This window comes from Apteryx rowi, unplaced genomic scaffold (genome assembly GCF_003343035.1).
Source record: "Apteryx rowi isolate R43461 unplaced genomic scaffold, aptRow1 scaffold_489, whole genome shotgun sequence".
NCBI classification, from domain to species: Eukaryota; Metazoa; Chordata; class Aves; order Apterygiformes; family Apterygidae; genus Apteryx; species Apteryx rowi.
This window is the reverse complement of record NW_020450748.1, coordinates 96,064-111,647: the sequence shown is the minus strand read 5'-3', so window position 1 is coordinate 111,647 and position 15,584 is coordinate 96,064. Positions and strand designations below refer to the sequence as shown.

The 15,584-nt window shown below is 36.0% G+C and overlaps 1 protein-coding gene across 3 annotated transcripts in view; it reads left to right on the top strand.

Annotated features, from left to right (window-relative positions):
- The first annotated feature begins 517 nt into the window (after nucleotides 1–517).
- Nucleotides 518–15,584, top strand: part of VAPA (VAMP associated protein A) — a 29,326-nt gene continuing 14,259 nt past the window's right edge. For 2 of the 3 annotated variants that reach the window (XM_026078796.1, XM_026078794.1), the window contains exon 1: nucleotides 13,541–13,616. In XM_026078796.1, the coding sequence (XP_025934581.1) occupies nucleotides 13,556–13,616 (61 nt within the window). In that variant the 5' untranslated portion in view covers nucleotides 13,541–13,555. Of the gene's footprint in view, nucleotides 567–13,540; nucleotides 13,617–15,584 lie in introns of those variants that run through there. The other variant, XM_026078795.1, reaches the window with a different exon arrangement.

The following is a 15,584-nucleotide window of genomic DNA, read 5'->3' as shown; positions in this document are numbered from 1 at the left end:
CCACACGCGGGCACCAGCCCGGCCGTGTCACCCCTCCGCTGGCGAGGCGGGCGGAGCCGCGGCGCAGCCCTTTAGCGCCGGGGCCGGCTGCGCCGGGGAGGGGCGCGGGTCCGGCCTCTTCCCTGGCGAGGGGGAATCGCGCTCCTGTCATTTCTGCGGCCGCAGGGGTCTGAGTGGCTGCGGGTCCCTCCCGAGCCGCTCCGTAAGGTCTCCCTCTATCTAGCAGGTAGGAGAGGCCCGGGAGCGGGTGACTTCAGCCTCGCTTGGAGCGAGCGAGTGGCGAGGGGAGTCGAGGAGGAAAACTCGGTTACCTTCGCATCTGGCCTTTTCCCCCTCCCGCGCTCTGGCACCTCTCCGAGTCCAGCTATTAACCCCTGCTGATACCTGTGCTGTTATTTTGCACCAGCACCCTTCGGATGTGCGAGTAGATGATGTGCCGTCCCTCACACCCCCTGAGGGAATCTGACCCACTGGCCCGGTGAATGACACCCTTTTCTTCTGTCCCCCTGCTCCCCCTTTTCCCCTGGCTGTTATGTTTCAGGCAGGTTTTCAGTTAATACTTGGAGGTACGTAAAAAGGCAGTTCACTCCTTGGGAATGAGAGAAAGATGTRTACGTTTCAGAAGTTTCTGTATTTCAGGTGTTTCATGCCAACTGCATGACTGACTGGCATGAGATGTGTCTGTTAAAATAGGCTCCAGTCAGTGCTTTATCATGTGTGTTTTTTTTCCTACCCCTCCTAATAAATCACAAATTAGATAGTTGTGAAAAGACAGGCTCTTTCCAAAGCTGAGAGGAATCACTGAAAAGTACGGGTCTAAAAAACCYGATATAATAAACAATTTTCAGTGTTCAGTATTTTTTTTTAATACCCATAATGGGCATTGAAAAATCTCCATGAAGATTTCAGTTTTAAAATCAGCGATGTTAGATTTTTTTTAACACAATTTTATCTGAACTTATGTTTCAAGTTTTGTGAACAGTGTCAGCATATGCACTTGTCTAATCCTGTAAATTTTTCTACTTTATTTTCTATTTTCTGTAAGCTCATTTTTATATTATCTTAGGTGGATAAAGCACACTTTATGATGTAAAATTTTTTTAAATGGTCAACTAGAGCAAATAAGTGTTTATTTTACAGTGCGACATTGTGTTGCTCCAAAATACCTTTGGTTGGCCTGGCTTTCATAAATCTTGTTTGGTTTATCACAGAGATTTATAACAAACTGTAATTGTTTTACTGATCTATCAAATCAATTAAACCCCAAATCTGTTGGATCACACATCTTAATTTTTTGACAGCTTCAGTTTTTAAATTGCACATTCACAGAGCCAAAACCATAGTGAAAGCTTAATTTTTTCACTTGCATTTGTGTTACTAAAATGCTGCCAGGTTTGCCTGCACTTGAAATTTCAATACACTGTGCTTTTCTTGCAGGAGTAAGTTGGAGGAAAATTCATGTATGTTTAAAAAAAAAAAAAAAGAAAAAGCTACCATGTCTAATTTAAAGCTTGCAAACACTGAGTGTCTTCAAGCTGAAACTAAGCCCCATTTATGTGATACGTAACAAACTGTTGATATAAGGAATGCTGAATAAATATTATATTAGAAGCTTTGTATGAAGCCACTGCCAATCATTAGTCTTTATTGGGGTGTGTGTTTATGTATTTATAGTATGCAATATGTATTCTTTAGGCATAAGCTTTGGTTTCAGGCTAATGCATGTATTAGGAAAATTTCTGTAGAGCAGACTAAGGGGAAACAAAACCTGAAGCACAATGAGACTGTAGTATTTCAATACACTGTAGAAAAAGCAGCACATCAAATGTTCTCTCAATAAATATTTTCTAGCTGCTTATTATTATGAGGTGTTTAAAAAGGTTTGTGTACCACAAACAGTAATTCAGTTCTAAAGTATTGTATTGAAGAGTACAGTATTGGTAGAAGGAAATTCTGAGTATTATCTTTTAAAAAACAGATTGGTAAGTGAGAGAGAGTATGGCTCAGAATAAGTGTAACTGCCTGTAGAAAATCATATGACTTCACTTAAAAAAAAAAAAAAAAGTATATACTTTTTCAGTGTAGCTGATTGTCCAAAGTTCTTTTATTCTGACAGTTGTCCGTGGTTGTTACTGACTTAATACTGATGATGGGTGTGTAACAGAGATCTGGTTTAAGTCTGAACATCTCAGTAGAACAACATAGTTGTTCTGGTTTTCTTACCTCAGAGTCACTCATACTCTCTACTCTAGTTGTATTTGGATTTGCTGACATTTAGGATAACAATGAAATTGTTAATGTGCTCTTAAGCAAACAATGGCTTAGATGAAAAAGTAAGTAGGACTTAAGCAGCTTTTGACAAGATCTAAAATTCATCATTGCCTGATTAATCTCTTATTCATTTTTCTTAAGTTACTCATCAGCAAAAATAAGGGCTATAAAGCATTTGTGCTGAATTTTATTCCACACAGTTCAGAGGGAGGTCTAAAAAAGTGTCCGATGGTGGTTAGCACATTACCTATTTCTGTCTATGACTGAAAGATTAGAATCCTCTATTTGTAGTATCTTGCATTCCTAGAAATTTCAGTCATTAATAGCATTTTGTTGAGAGTGTGATTAATTCCCTCTCTTTCTATAATAGGTAGGTTTCTTTGGATTGTGGAACCATCAGGAATATCTAAAGAAAACTGCATAACAAATGAGTACATTTCAGAATGTTGTGCAAATGTTACAAGGGAAATTATACTTAGAAGTGGTAAAAAAGAGTGGATAGAATACAGAATATCACTTTCAGAGACTCGCTGAAAAGCACTGAGAATTTGACCCATGCATGGTTCTTGTATTCAGGTCTTGAGCCATAATACTCCTTTAGGTTGGTTTTCTTCTGTATTTTAGGCTAATGCATTTTGTTTAGCTTTCCAAATCTGAAATTGTTTGGGTTTGTTTAGGATTGGATAGGAAGAATTGAAACATGAGATACTCAAAAGCAACTAATTCGGAAAGTGGAACATCTTTTGCCTCTAGTATTAAAGTCTTTTCATGTGTCTCATGCATATAATCATTGTCTGTAGCTCTTGTTTAGTTAAGATTGCTGTAATTTGCAATTGGTTCCTTGTAAATAATTTTTTAAAAAATCTTTTTTTTTAACCAGTTATATAGATAAATAGCAGCACTTGAGATTTTCAGTTCAAAGCTTTCCAGCATTGTTGTGGCATCTCCATTGGTCTTCGTTAAACCAAAGAAGCCAATTTTACCATTGTAAATAGCTTGTATTTAAGTTGGTCTTGGTTGATTGTCGTTTTTGAAAAAGCTTCTCCAAATCTTTGTGGTAGTCATAAGACATGCTTTTGCAACACCTAATTGAAAATCAACCCTAATTGATTTGATGAGCCTTGGGAGATTAGTAGACAGTGTKCAGAATTTATTTCAAGTGATTCAGAGATGTCTGACTAGGAATAGTGCCAGATTTTATAAAAACTTCTGAATATTCTAAATTGATACCCTCTACTGAAGTTCTTGCTTGCAAGCATGTGAAATCCAGTTACGTTGCCTTTTGTAAAGGTCTCCAAATAGTAAGCCACGCTTTTTCATTTTTTATTTTTATCACACTGAAGCTAGAAATAAGTCAGCAAATCTGAGCATGTCTGTGTCCAAATAATTTTCCCTTTGATGATTTGAGTTACTGGAAGTGATCAGTATAACCAATAATACTTAATTTTTGATTGTTAATCTGGTTCATAATCTAGGATTGTTAGTGTATAAAATCATCTTCTGTCAGCTGGCATATGTTCAAATGACTATTTTCAGGTAAAGTAGAAAGTGCTTCACTGTAATATTACAGCTCATTCTGAAGTGCAGATGTCCCGTGACCTTTTAAATAATACAAAAATATTGGTGTAGATTATGTTATAATCACTACAGTGCTATTGGTACACAGGCTATGTGTTACTGCAAATTGAGAAGGTGGAACTGAAAGGTAAAAATAGCTCACTGTTAAGACCATCCCCTGCCCTCAAGATCCATTGCCAAAATTGGCCCAGGATATCTTTTAGTGTAGGCAGAGTTTGAACTCCTGAAATGTGATGTAACTGCCTTATTTGAGTGTTTTGATTAGGTCAGATGTTACACCCTATTCTCACTCTGCTCAAAGTACCAGTAAATTTGTGGCATTCCAGCTTTCTCAGATGGGTAGAAAATGTTCCTGAATAAAGATACCAGGAAATCAAAATCACATTTTTGAAACTAAACAGTGGGAATGCAGAGGGGAAAAAATGGTTGTAAATGATTACTAGTACAGTTATGACTTTTTGACACTTTGAAATGATTCCTTTTCATTTAATATTTCTTCTGGCTAAGCGTGAATATTATATAACAAGAAAGACTGGATATCCCATGTTCATTTGAATCCTAGTATTCAACAAGTAGTCTTTGATTTATTTTATTTTTACATTGGAAAAGGATTACTGGAATTATTTTGTCTTCCTATATTCCTGTGTTTCTGTCCATTGATTCCTCACTCATATGCAATATTTGTTAATATATTTTTTTAATTTTTATGATACGTATTAATGAAACTTGAGACAGTGATTGGTGTGAATGTGTTGAGGGATGGAATGGAAGAGGTTTATTTATTTTATTTATTTTTTTAACCTTGTTGCTTATGAGGTGATGTGATAATTCTTACGCCTGTACCTCAATGTTAGACTGCATTTAAAACTGTCTAATAAAAAGAGGTTGTGTTTGTCTGTCAAGCCAGGTGTATTGTAGGTGTTAGGTTATATTTTGGCACATCTAGTTTGTCTTTTTACTTTTTTTTTTTCTTAAGATTCAGTTATGAATGACTTCACTGTAAGGACAGAAGAATACAGCAGTAAAAATCTAGATGTATTGTCCTTTCCTTGCAATTAATGGGACTCAGTTTTACTTAATATTACACCTTCAGTAAATGGAGAAACACTATCCAAACCTCACCGTCTTATGTTTCTGGTCATTAATATAAAAGCTTCACCTTTATGCATAGTTACTACGAAGTGCCTACTCATTGTGCTTGTTGATAGCCTAAGCAAGTGTTTGAGGTCACTATAACATATCATTATTAATATTGTAAAAATTTTGTATCATATATGAGTGCTATATCATTGTTTAAGGTCAAGTTGAAAAATAGAATCTTATCATGAAAAAGAAGAGCTGTTACCTGAATTGGTTAGTAGGTCTGCAAATTTACTGATGGTTCATTGTAGTATTACAAATTGTTCCTGGTTTGTCTTGAATGTGATCTGTGAACCTGTTTTACTTTCTGACCAGTTTAGTCTTTGGGAGATGTCTGTTAACCAGATTTTTGTGAACATCAGTCATTAAAGGGTTGTAAGATGCTCGGCTTGGAAGCCATACATTCAAGTTGGAAAAGGCTGCTGGAGAGAACTTGCTATGTGTAAAGTGGGGGGAAAAAAATCACTGACTAATGAGAAAAATACTAAGTTTTCCAATGTGAAAGTTGTTGAAATTGAAGGCTTTTTTCCTCAGATGAGCTAGAGAAATGCATATATGCTAATGTCTTGTAAAAAAAAACAAAAACAAACTCTAAAGCAGCAAAATGGCTCTAATAGTGTTATTTCTCATGTGGTACTTGTTGAAAACAGAGATGTAGAAACACAAGTTAGATTTCAGCAACTTTGTTTTTCTTAAGGTAGTAAGATGTTGTATGATATCTAATTAACTTGGCCTCTTCAGTTTCTCCATGATGTTTTGTGTTTTGTTAAATTGGATATTGTTATTTCATTTTATCGTAAATCATTTGGGAATGTAGATGTCAATTTCATCTTACAGTTTGAAGGTATTAATCTAGAAGTACCTGGTTATGTGAATTAAATATTTTTAACTTCATTTCTGTATGAACAAGGTCTTGATAGTTAAGTTTCTTTTGCAAAAGATTATGCTGGTGTAGAACTCAGGGCATTTGTTTTTTTAATAGCATGTATAAGGAAGAAAAAGGAAAACAGTTGTTTGACTGAATTTTAAAAAGATAGTCGCATCAGCAGTCTTCCCTCCTATGTTTCTGTAAGTGTGGTCTCACTTGGAGTAATTTTTAATTTGTCATTTGAATGCTTGAAAAGGTCTGACCTTGATAGTATGCAAAGCCTTAGAGGAAAGAATAATTAAAGACATGGAGGTAAATGGAACATGGAATAAAATGCAGCCTGAGTGTCCTAGGTAGAATGCGCCAGTCTAACTTCTCTAGCTGTGTCTCTTTTCTCAAGCTCTTCGCCTTCTCCCCGCACCGGCCCAACAAAATCTGATCTTATCACTGGATTTACTGGATGTCATTAAACTGTTTGATACAGAGGTAACTGCAAAAGTAATAATTAAGTTGCAGATGAAAGGAACTTGATGGAAAAACATAAGGTGAAGAAGGGACAAGCTATAAAATAGAGTGCAACGAAGTATTGGCCTGCTGGAAGCTTAATAAAGAAGTTTCTAAAGGATTGGGCGTAGGGTTTGAACTTGTTTTAATATCTTCATTATTGACCTTGGGGATTGTGCTTTTGGAACTTGCTGGTAATGCAAAGTTACGAGATGTGATGAATGCAAAAAATTTTTTTTAAAAATTATGTATTTGATGTGCACTAATAACAGAATTTTTTGTGTTAGCTCACTTTAGTTGGAAGTAGTGAAAAAGGAATAAGACTAGAGCATAGTGCCTAATCACAGGCTTATTGTGAATGTGATGCTTCATGAAAAGGGGCAAACCTTAGTTTTGTAGTGAGGAAAGTATTAACATCATGGTCTAAGGTATCGATGAAGCTTTATCTGACTATATGCCTGGTGACGCCTAGTCAGAGAAAATGAACCCAAATGGGAATAATGCAAGGAAAAAGTTACTAACGTAAATGCAGTAGAAGAGCTTGGCTGGTTTACCTTAGCAAAAGTAAGGTTGAAATGGGATCTGATTGCTATTTATAAATATATTAGGAGAGGTAAGCACTAGGGAAGAGAAAAAGCTATGGAGGCTAAAGGGTGTAGGATTGGTTTAAAAAAATAAAAGAGCATCAAGTGTCTATGAATATATAGTTTTTTATAAACTTTATTTGAATTTCAAATTTGAATCATGTGAGTCTGAACCAATCTTCTAAATTATGTGGGCAAGAATACCCCCAGTAGTTTTGAATTGATCAGGTGCCATCTTACAAAACGATTTGTTTAATGAGGACCTTAGAAGGTTTCTCCTAGGTCATCAGGTTACAGTGTTCCTAAAGGATAGCTAGGACAATGGTGATACTTAATTATATACTTAAGCTGGAAGCCTATATTTCATGATGTATTCCAAGACATAAGAAAAGCTTGACTGATATAAGTAGTTTTGGATTATATTTTCTTTTCTTTATAGGAAGGGTCATTCACGAAATTAAAAAGCATGTGCGTAGAGGTAACTGTTCCATATGTGAAGTCAACTTAATAATTGGAATTCGTATGATGTTAGTTTAACTAGCACTAAATCTAATATACCTAATGAAAATAAAAATTGTTTGGGTTTATTTTGGATAGCTGCTAGACATCATTTCACTTGCACGTTACAGCTCAAGTTAGAACTCTAAGTAATTCTATAGAGTTCAGCTATCAGGTTTTGGAAAAAAATGGTTGTACTAGCTTGACTTAGTACTGTGATGTGAAGATAATGAGGGAATGGAGTTTGACTATGTCAGAGCAAGGAGATAGACTGAGTACACTTTTTATTTAAAGTGCATATTTAATGTTTTCCTGAGTAACTGTAGGATATGCTGTACTTGGCTTTCAGGAGTTTAGGAAATGGAGACTGGTACTCTGTGGATCCAGAGGATCTTTTTGCTTTTGGATGAAAGGTCACTGGAATCCTTAGTTCTGCCTTGAAATTGAAGTGAGCTGTTAATGTCTTTGGGAGCTGGTCCAGTGTTAGCTAGGCCTGTCTGTAGACAACTTAAATGTCTGATACTTAGCCTTTTTGGACTGGTCTCTGTTCTGTGCCAAGAAGGTAAGCTTGGACACCATCTAAAAACCACCTGAAACAGGTTTGGGGGTGTGTGGTGTTTTTTTTTTTGTTTGTTTTGTTTTTGTTTTTGGTTTTTTTAGCAACTTCCTGCCCATACTGGGAGAAATGTGAATTAAAAAAACAAAACTTACTTGTTATGCTGTTGGGATGCCACTTGCAAGGAAACTGGCCATAATCACAAGAGTTCTTGCATTATGTTTAATATTTGAGCCTGACCTCCTTGATATCAAGTTCTTGGAGCAATCAGAAAAAAGTGTTAGATAACTGCCTTTGGTCAGGTGTTCTGTAGGAAGTCTGATTTCCTTGGAATGCTGTGAGTCATTGCAGCTGTCATCTGAGATAATTACAAGTATTCTGATTACTGCTATGTACTTTGAAGAGTATCTTGTATGTTGCAATTCAGATCAGAAAGATGTATCTAGTTGCAAATTTCATATTTGAGGATGCATACATGTTCTAAGTTGCTGTATATTGAACATTTTAAACAGCAGACCTTGGGACTTCAGCACCACTGAAACCTTTCATAAGCTATAGCAGGTTAAAACATGTAGCAAGTTTAAAAAAAAGGGAGAGGGTTATTTACCTAGTTCTGTTGCTCAAATCTACTGGTATTCTTTCAAAACTAGGAGCCTCTCTGTAGTTATCAAATTTGTTAATTATCCTGCCTCACCCAAGTAAGGAGAATAGATGCTTCTGCAGAAAGGGTTTATAAACACAGCCTTTATTGATAAACTAAATTGGTAGTATTGTATCTGTCTGTACTGGAAGATTGCTTATATGTATTACTAGCTGTTTCAGAACTTTGAGCATTACTTGCTGTTTTAAATATTCATATTTAGTGGTAGCAAACTATTTCTGCTGCTCTTGTTATTTCAACAGTGAGAGAGCTTTGGGAGTGAAAAACATTTTATCATTAGATTCTTAAGACTATCCTAGTAAAATTATAAACTACCAATTTTAATATGTTCTTAATGTGGAGTACTATGTATTTGGTAAGAGTAACACTGTAATGAAATAAAGCTAAATTGCAGATATGAAATTCACAATAATGTGGAGGTGCAGTTTAAGTAACAAGCTTTTCTAACATTAGTAATGGCATTTCTTTGAATRTTCACTTCTAAGTAAGGGGTAAGGGAACTTGCAATAGAAAATAATAAATAATGGACGCATATGATTGGATTGGATGTAGACTGTTAGATTTTAAAACTGAAACTAAATACAAACATTAATAACTTTGGCTGAAGTTACTTCATGCATGTTATACCATGTTATTAATAGTGTTTTTTTTATTGCTGAGGCTTAAGAAACCTTTGTCCGTATTTACGTAAGACATTCCCTTTTTAGTCTGTATTTTATCCAATATATTAACTAGCAAATGTTCTCTTTACCAGAATTCATGGTCCACAATCTGTGGCTGTAATCAACCCTTGAGATAGATGCTCATTGCATTTTCACTGTTGTTTTTGGTCACTAACAACAGGTCAGTAACAAACAGATGAATTTGGAAGAAACTGTAAGAAAAAATCTTTGCTCTGTCAGGTTTGAAATGCCAGGGTATTCATGTCTTTTCCATGGCTGAGAGGCAAGTAAAAGCTTTTGATTCCTGTTTCTCTTGCTCCCTGCTTCCAGTAAAGTGTGCATGTCAGCCTCTGTACAAGCACCTCTAATAAGCTGTGTGTATGTTGCTCCTGGGCTTTTTGTTTGTCCCTTTGACAGAGGTAGACAAGCTCTTTTAGGAATAAAAAGTGGACGTTCTCCCAACATTTTTCTTAAAGGAAAAATCTTTGACAGATGCGTAGTTAGTGTGGATGCTGACAACATGTCATTGTGGGGAGCTCAGGTAAAATCTGTTACCCATGATAAGTAGTGATTGCCTAGAATCAGTCCTCTGGAGTTGTGGACATTCAGGTGTGTCAGCTTTCTTATAAAATTTTTTTTTGCATTCTGACACTTATGTGCCGATTGATTAAAATTAATAGCAATTTCTCAACTGCCAGGGCAGAACAAAAAGTGAAAGATTCTATGTTATTGATGTAATATATGGATGTGTACCTGAGAGCTGTGATTAATTGTAGATACTATTAATCTTGCAACTTCATCTACTGATTATTCCTGGTGATTCAGACCTGTAATGTTAAGGCATTAATTCATGAAGCCTAAGCTGTTATGCATCATAGACCATGAATAATTTTAAAATAGGTGATTTGTTAGAGTCATAAATTTTCTTCCATGTGAGTTTATAGGACATTTGATCTTTTTTTTGGTTATTTCAAGAGGAAGATAAATGCATGGTGTTCACGGGCAACTGGTGTTACGGATTTTCGTTAGGCTGTTTTCCCAAAGGTCTGAGTATTAATTTTTTAAAACTGTAATTGCAGGAAATTAACAACATTCCTCTTGTTGCTTATTTTGTGCCAGCTATGTCACCTATGTTTTTTCTTCCTTAGAAGAACATCCGAAATTACTACAAAATCACATTTGAAGTAGTTAGAAGGAGTTTGTCAGATAAGGAAACTAATCTTAAAATATACACAATCAAGGTAGTTTGAATGGCAACTGAACACTGATCCTTCCTTTTTAGACATCTTGCCTTTGGTGTTTTCAATTTGGACCAAAGTTCATTTGCAAAATGCAAGTTTCAGCTTAACATTGGCAACTTATTTTTCTCCTTCTCCTTATACTTTTTTTTTTTTAATATAAATGTGCTGTTATAGTAGTATAACCTGAAATACCAGTGTTCCCAGGTGCTTTTAAAATAACTGGATAAAATTGTATGAAGGAAAACATGAAGGTAATCAGGACATTACTGTTCTATCTACGCTGAAGGAAAACTGGAGTCTCTGACTATAAGAAGTCTGTAGAAAGTACTGCTGTCTCCAAGGCCCCTGGGAAGTAACTGCATTCTTTTCAACTTTAGTAAATATCACAATCGGTGTATATATTTTTGAAGATAGCCACTTATATTACAGTGGATACTTCAGCCAGTTATTTAAAAAAAATCTTAGTAGTATTGTCTCCATCTACTTGTGCATTGCACACAATAACAAAGCATTACAGGGAAGACTTGCTTTCTAATATGTCCAACTCATTCTTCGAATGTATCTTTTTTTTGTTGTTCTGGTGTGACTTTAAAAAGGACAGCAAATCACTGGTGTGCTTCTAGTTCTGAAGTTTATCCCAGACGTTAGAGAGCATGCTTTATAGATGGTTTGGTAAACTCCTTTGTCAAATGATGGGCGATAAAAATATTCTCATATAATCTACATTCATATGATGTAATAAATAAATGTTTTTATGTTACATAGTCTTTCTTTATTCTTGTTACTTCTGATAGTGGCAGAATGAGTTGATGTAGATCTTAACTATGTTTCTGTCACGTCCGTCATAAAAGTTAGTTAACTTTCCTGTTCCTCTCAAAATTTGTCTTGCTAGTTTTTATCTGTCTGACAAATATCATGCAGTTAACTGCTTCCTCATTCATTAGGGCTCAGATTTTCAAATGCAGTAAATCATTTTTCTTTACCTGCCAGCCTGAAAGAAAAATACCCTGCCTGGATTCATTTTGGAAAAGATACCTTGATATTTTCAGTATGTTGTAAGTGCTTCTAGAATTTCAAAGATGATAAAGCAGTCATGGAAATAGTAGCATTCTGTTTTGAGCATATCATTCAAATAATTTTTGAATTTAACACTGTAACTTACCCTTTTTTAAAGGAGTTTGGATTCTTTTTGCCAGTTTACATACATCTTTTTTTTTTTCCTTATGTGTGCTTGTATGGTGTTTAGATGTGGCTGAATATATTATTTTACCTTGCCAATTTACAGCTTAAATAGACTTATGTTCCATGCATGAAATATAGTGCCTTCTGGCAGAGTCAGCTTAGGTATCAGACTTTAGAACAGTTATAGTTCAATATCTTTAATTGAAGGGAATGGTAAACTTAAACTAAGTTTCATATAACCTACTCTTGAATTTTTGAATAATGCATGCTTGTTTTTGTACAACTCTACAAGTTACCTGTCTTTTAGTTGAAAATTTTATGTAATTCTGTACAAAGATAAATTCTTATGTCCTTTTAGAGGTGTTCTGTGACAGACGTTGTGTGTACATCATGTTAGTCTTTTCTAACTTTCCAAGAATTGAGCTTCTGATAACCAAATCTTTCCTGTTCTCAAAAATTCTGTTAATTTGCTCTACTGCTAGCAAGTGGAGATACTTGCAGTCATCTCTGACTTTTCCCATGGGTACTACAGAATGAGAAGGTTCTTTTAAACTCTTCTTTACTACTCTAGATAGGCATATTTACATTGTCATTTTTCCCCTTATRTTTTCACCCTTCCAGGGAGCAGAAGGAAGACTTTCGGAGCTCAGGATCCGAAGGAGGCCTAAGTTTGAAGAGAAAATACGACACTAGATCAAAGAGATTTCTTTACAGGTCCTGCCTGTCCAGTAATAGATAATATCTTGGCTTTACTGCAGTGTAGCAGGCCTGTTTATGGCAAGCAGGCAGACTTGGGACTGCATTTCAGTGGTGGAAACTGGCTCTGCAGAATCTTTGTGTCACTTCTTCCTGCCCACTATTTGATCTAGTCCAAGACGTGTAGTTGCCAGAGGCAACTCCTGTATTAATGTTGTGTTGGCTGCAATGTAAAATGGTTGGAATAGAAATCCAGTCCATAATATTTTTGAAGATCTCTATTTTTTTTCCGAGTGTGTTTAGGSAGGTGTCTCTCATTCTTTTCTAAGGCTCTTGTAAGTCAGATGGGAAAAATCTTAGCCTAGATAGTCGCTATAGTCACTATTCCATTCAAAACAGTTGCAATAACCTGGCTTTCTCTCTCTCTCTCTCTCTCTTTTTTTTTTTTTAACAGCTTTTATTCTAGAAGGAGGGTGAAATCGGTAACTAGAGTCTACACTGCTAAGTGGGTTTTGAACTCCCTATCTACTTGAAAGTATCTTTGACTCCCAAAGATTCAGATTGAAATTACAGGTTTGAAAAGCAATGGTGTATTGTCACTGTACATCAGTTATATCAGTATAGCTTGAGGATTTTATTAGTTGAATTGCCACAGATTCTGTAAACCCTAGTTGCGGATCCAGGAACTCATTGTCTTAGTTTGGAAAAATACAAGATAAAAGATAATATTGGGCAGTTTTCAATGGGAGTATTGGGCAAAGGACAGTAGATAAGTACTGATGAGGTATTTTTGCGTCGTGGATGCAAATAGAAATGAGCCTGTCTGTAGTTTAAATGATGTGATCTGTGTAGCATGGCCTAAAATGTTTCTCTTTCTTGTTCTCCTCTCCCTCCCCCCCCCCTTTTTTTTTCCCCTCATGGAATCATGTAATTTATACTTTTGCGTTTAGCCTGTGAGTGCCAGGTAGTCTGTGGTACATACCACAAGGGCAGTGATATGTATGTTTGTGTGAATGGGAAATCCAATATCCTGTTTGCTGCTGCATGTTTTTTTTTCTTTTTTGTGGGATATGTCATGTAATTTAGACCATGCTGTTTCCCTGAATGCTAATAGATGCTTTCCGATTTACTGTCCTTGTGTCCGAAAGGTCTCAGTCCTGCCTGTCCACGCTCAGGTCAGTGCTGTCTGTCAGTATGCCATTGAATTACCAAAATAGTTGGGATCTGCAAGAAAAAGTGAAATTTAGTCTTTTTTTCTTTTGTTTCCCTCTGTGCACCAGTTTTGTTACCAGCTATTTATTAAATTTGATGGTTGTGAATCTTGGGAGGCTTTATATAGTTTTTTCTTTTGAGGCTCTTAGAAAGCAGGTGAAAGTTAAAGTTGTTAAAAGGGTGCTGTAGACCTTGAAAAGATTTCAGCCCACTCCTGGAGAAATGTCGAATATGAAAAAATGTTGCTAAAGCTAAAGGCTGTTTGGGGTGTGTGTGGGGGTGCACAGTGGGGAGTATCCAGGAAATGCATTGTGTTCATGTATCTGGGGAGCAGAAGCAGGACTCTTTCATACGTGGTGTTAGAACTCGCAGGAAATATCAGAATAATTTGGGGAATATTTTGAATCAGACTTTACTGTTTTTATGCAGACTTTGAGAAGGACGGCATGAAGGGACCTTTCACGTCTTTAAAAAAAAAAAAAAACAAAACCAACCCCAAAACCTGTCATTAAAAAAAAAAAATCACTTCAGAAATTGCTGCTTCCATGTCTTGAGATAAGCCCGTTTGTGAATGACAGCTCCTTTTGTTGGTGGCAATGCCTTTCAAAATGAACCTCTGAACTGAGTTTTTTCTTTTTGTTTGAGCAGAATTTCCTTGAGCAGAATTTCCTTAGCAATAGTGTTCATGAAGACTGAGAAGCCGTTAGAGCTCCCTGTTCTTACTTTTAACCTTGGGTTGTTTAGAGTTGCAATAAAAAAGGCTTTGCAAGCCAAATCCAAAGTATGGTATCCAGCTGGGCACTGTAGGTGCCTAGATTACAAGGACAATGCCTAGATGACTATAAGTAAAATTCCCAGAATAACTTCCACAAAAAATGTTTGTATAGCTCAAAAAATAAATGTTTGGACCTTTCTGAGCTTATTGGCAGTCTTAGATTTAGAGGAGTTTTCAGATATTTGATATTGGTTCTGCTTGTGGTATGGGAGATGGACGTTATTTTTGGATCAAACTCTGTAAGCAAATGTGACTGCATACAGCATGAGCTATTGAGTGGCAAGTGGCAGGAAACTTTGAAGTAATTTTGTAAATATTCCTGGGAGGGGACCACCTCATGTTTGCTTGGATTAAGATGATGATGATTTTCCTCTACCATATAAAGCCAGATTAGATGCAAAGTTTTCAGGTTTTTCAGCATAGCAGTTCCTATTTTCTCAAAACAAAAAAAAACCCCAAACCACCTTGCTAAATGTAAATTTGGTTCAGGTATGTCTCCATCTACATCACTATATTCTGTTTTTTAATAATTCCAGTTTTAGTAATTTAGTCCATTATTGACTTGTATCTGATTGTTTTTCTATGTCAAGACTGTGTTTAGCATTCTTTCAGAATCAAGGATTTGGACTGAGGGAATGTAGGATTGTAGGAAGAAAGTTTCTGGCTAGTAGCAGCCCTCTAGTCAGTATCATTTGCTTCAGAGTAGTCCAGAGACCTCTGTTGTGAAATAATGTGCCCAGAGGAGAATTGGCTTTCCTGATCCCATGCAATTAGTAATTTTTGTGTAATTTTGTGTAATTTGTGTAATGTCTAAAGAATATTAAAGAGGGTTCTTAATGTACACATTAAATATTATTGAATAAATTTCATGTTTATRTAAAAATCCAGTCCCTAAGTTATATTCTTCTGGCGCCTGTGCAGTCTTGCTTTCAGATATCATAAGCATAAGGGAGATGAGCACAGTTGAGAACACTATGAACATTTATTCCTTTTCATGCTGTTGCTTTATGGCATAATATGAAGTGATCTCTGCTGGAAGAGGAGCTTGTACAGCTGACTTTGCCTCTGTTGCCTAATTTAGCCTTAGAGGCCATTCCTGTCTTGATGGTTAAAAAAAAACACAGTTTAGAGAATACACTGTATTGAATAGGTAAAT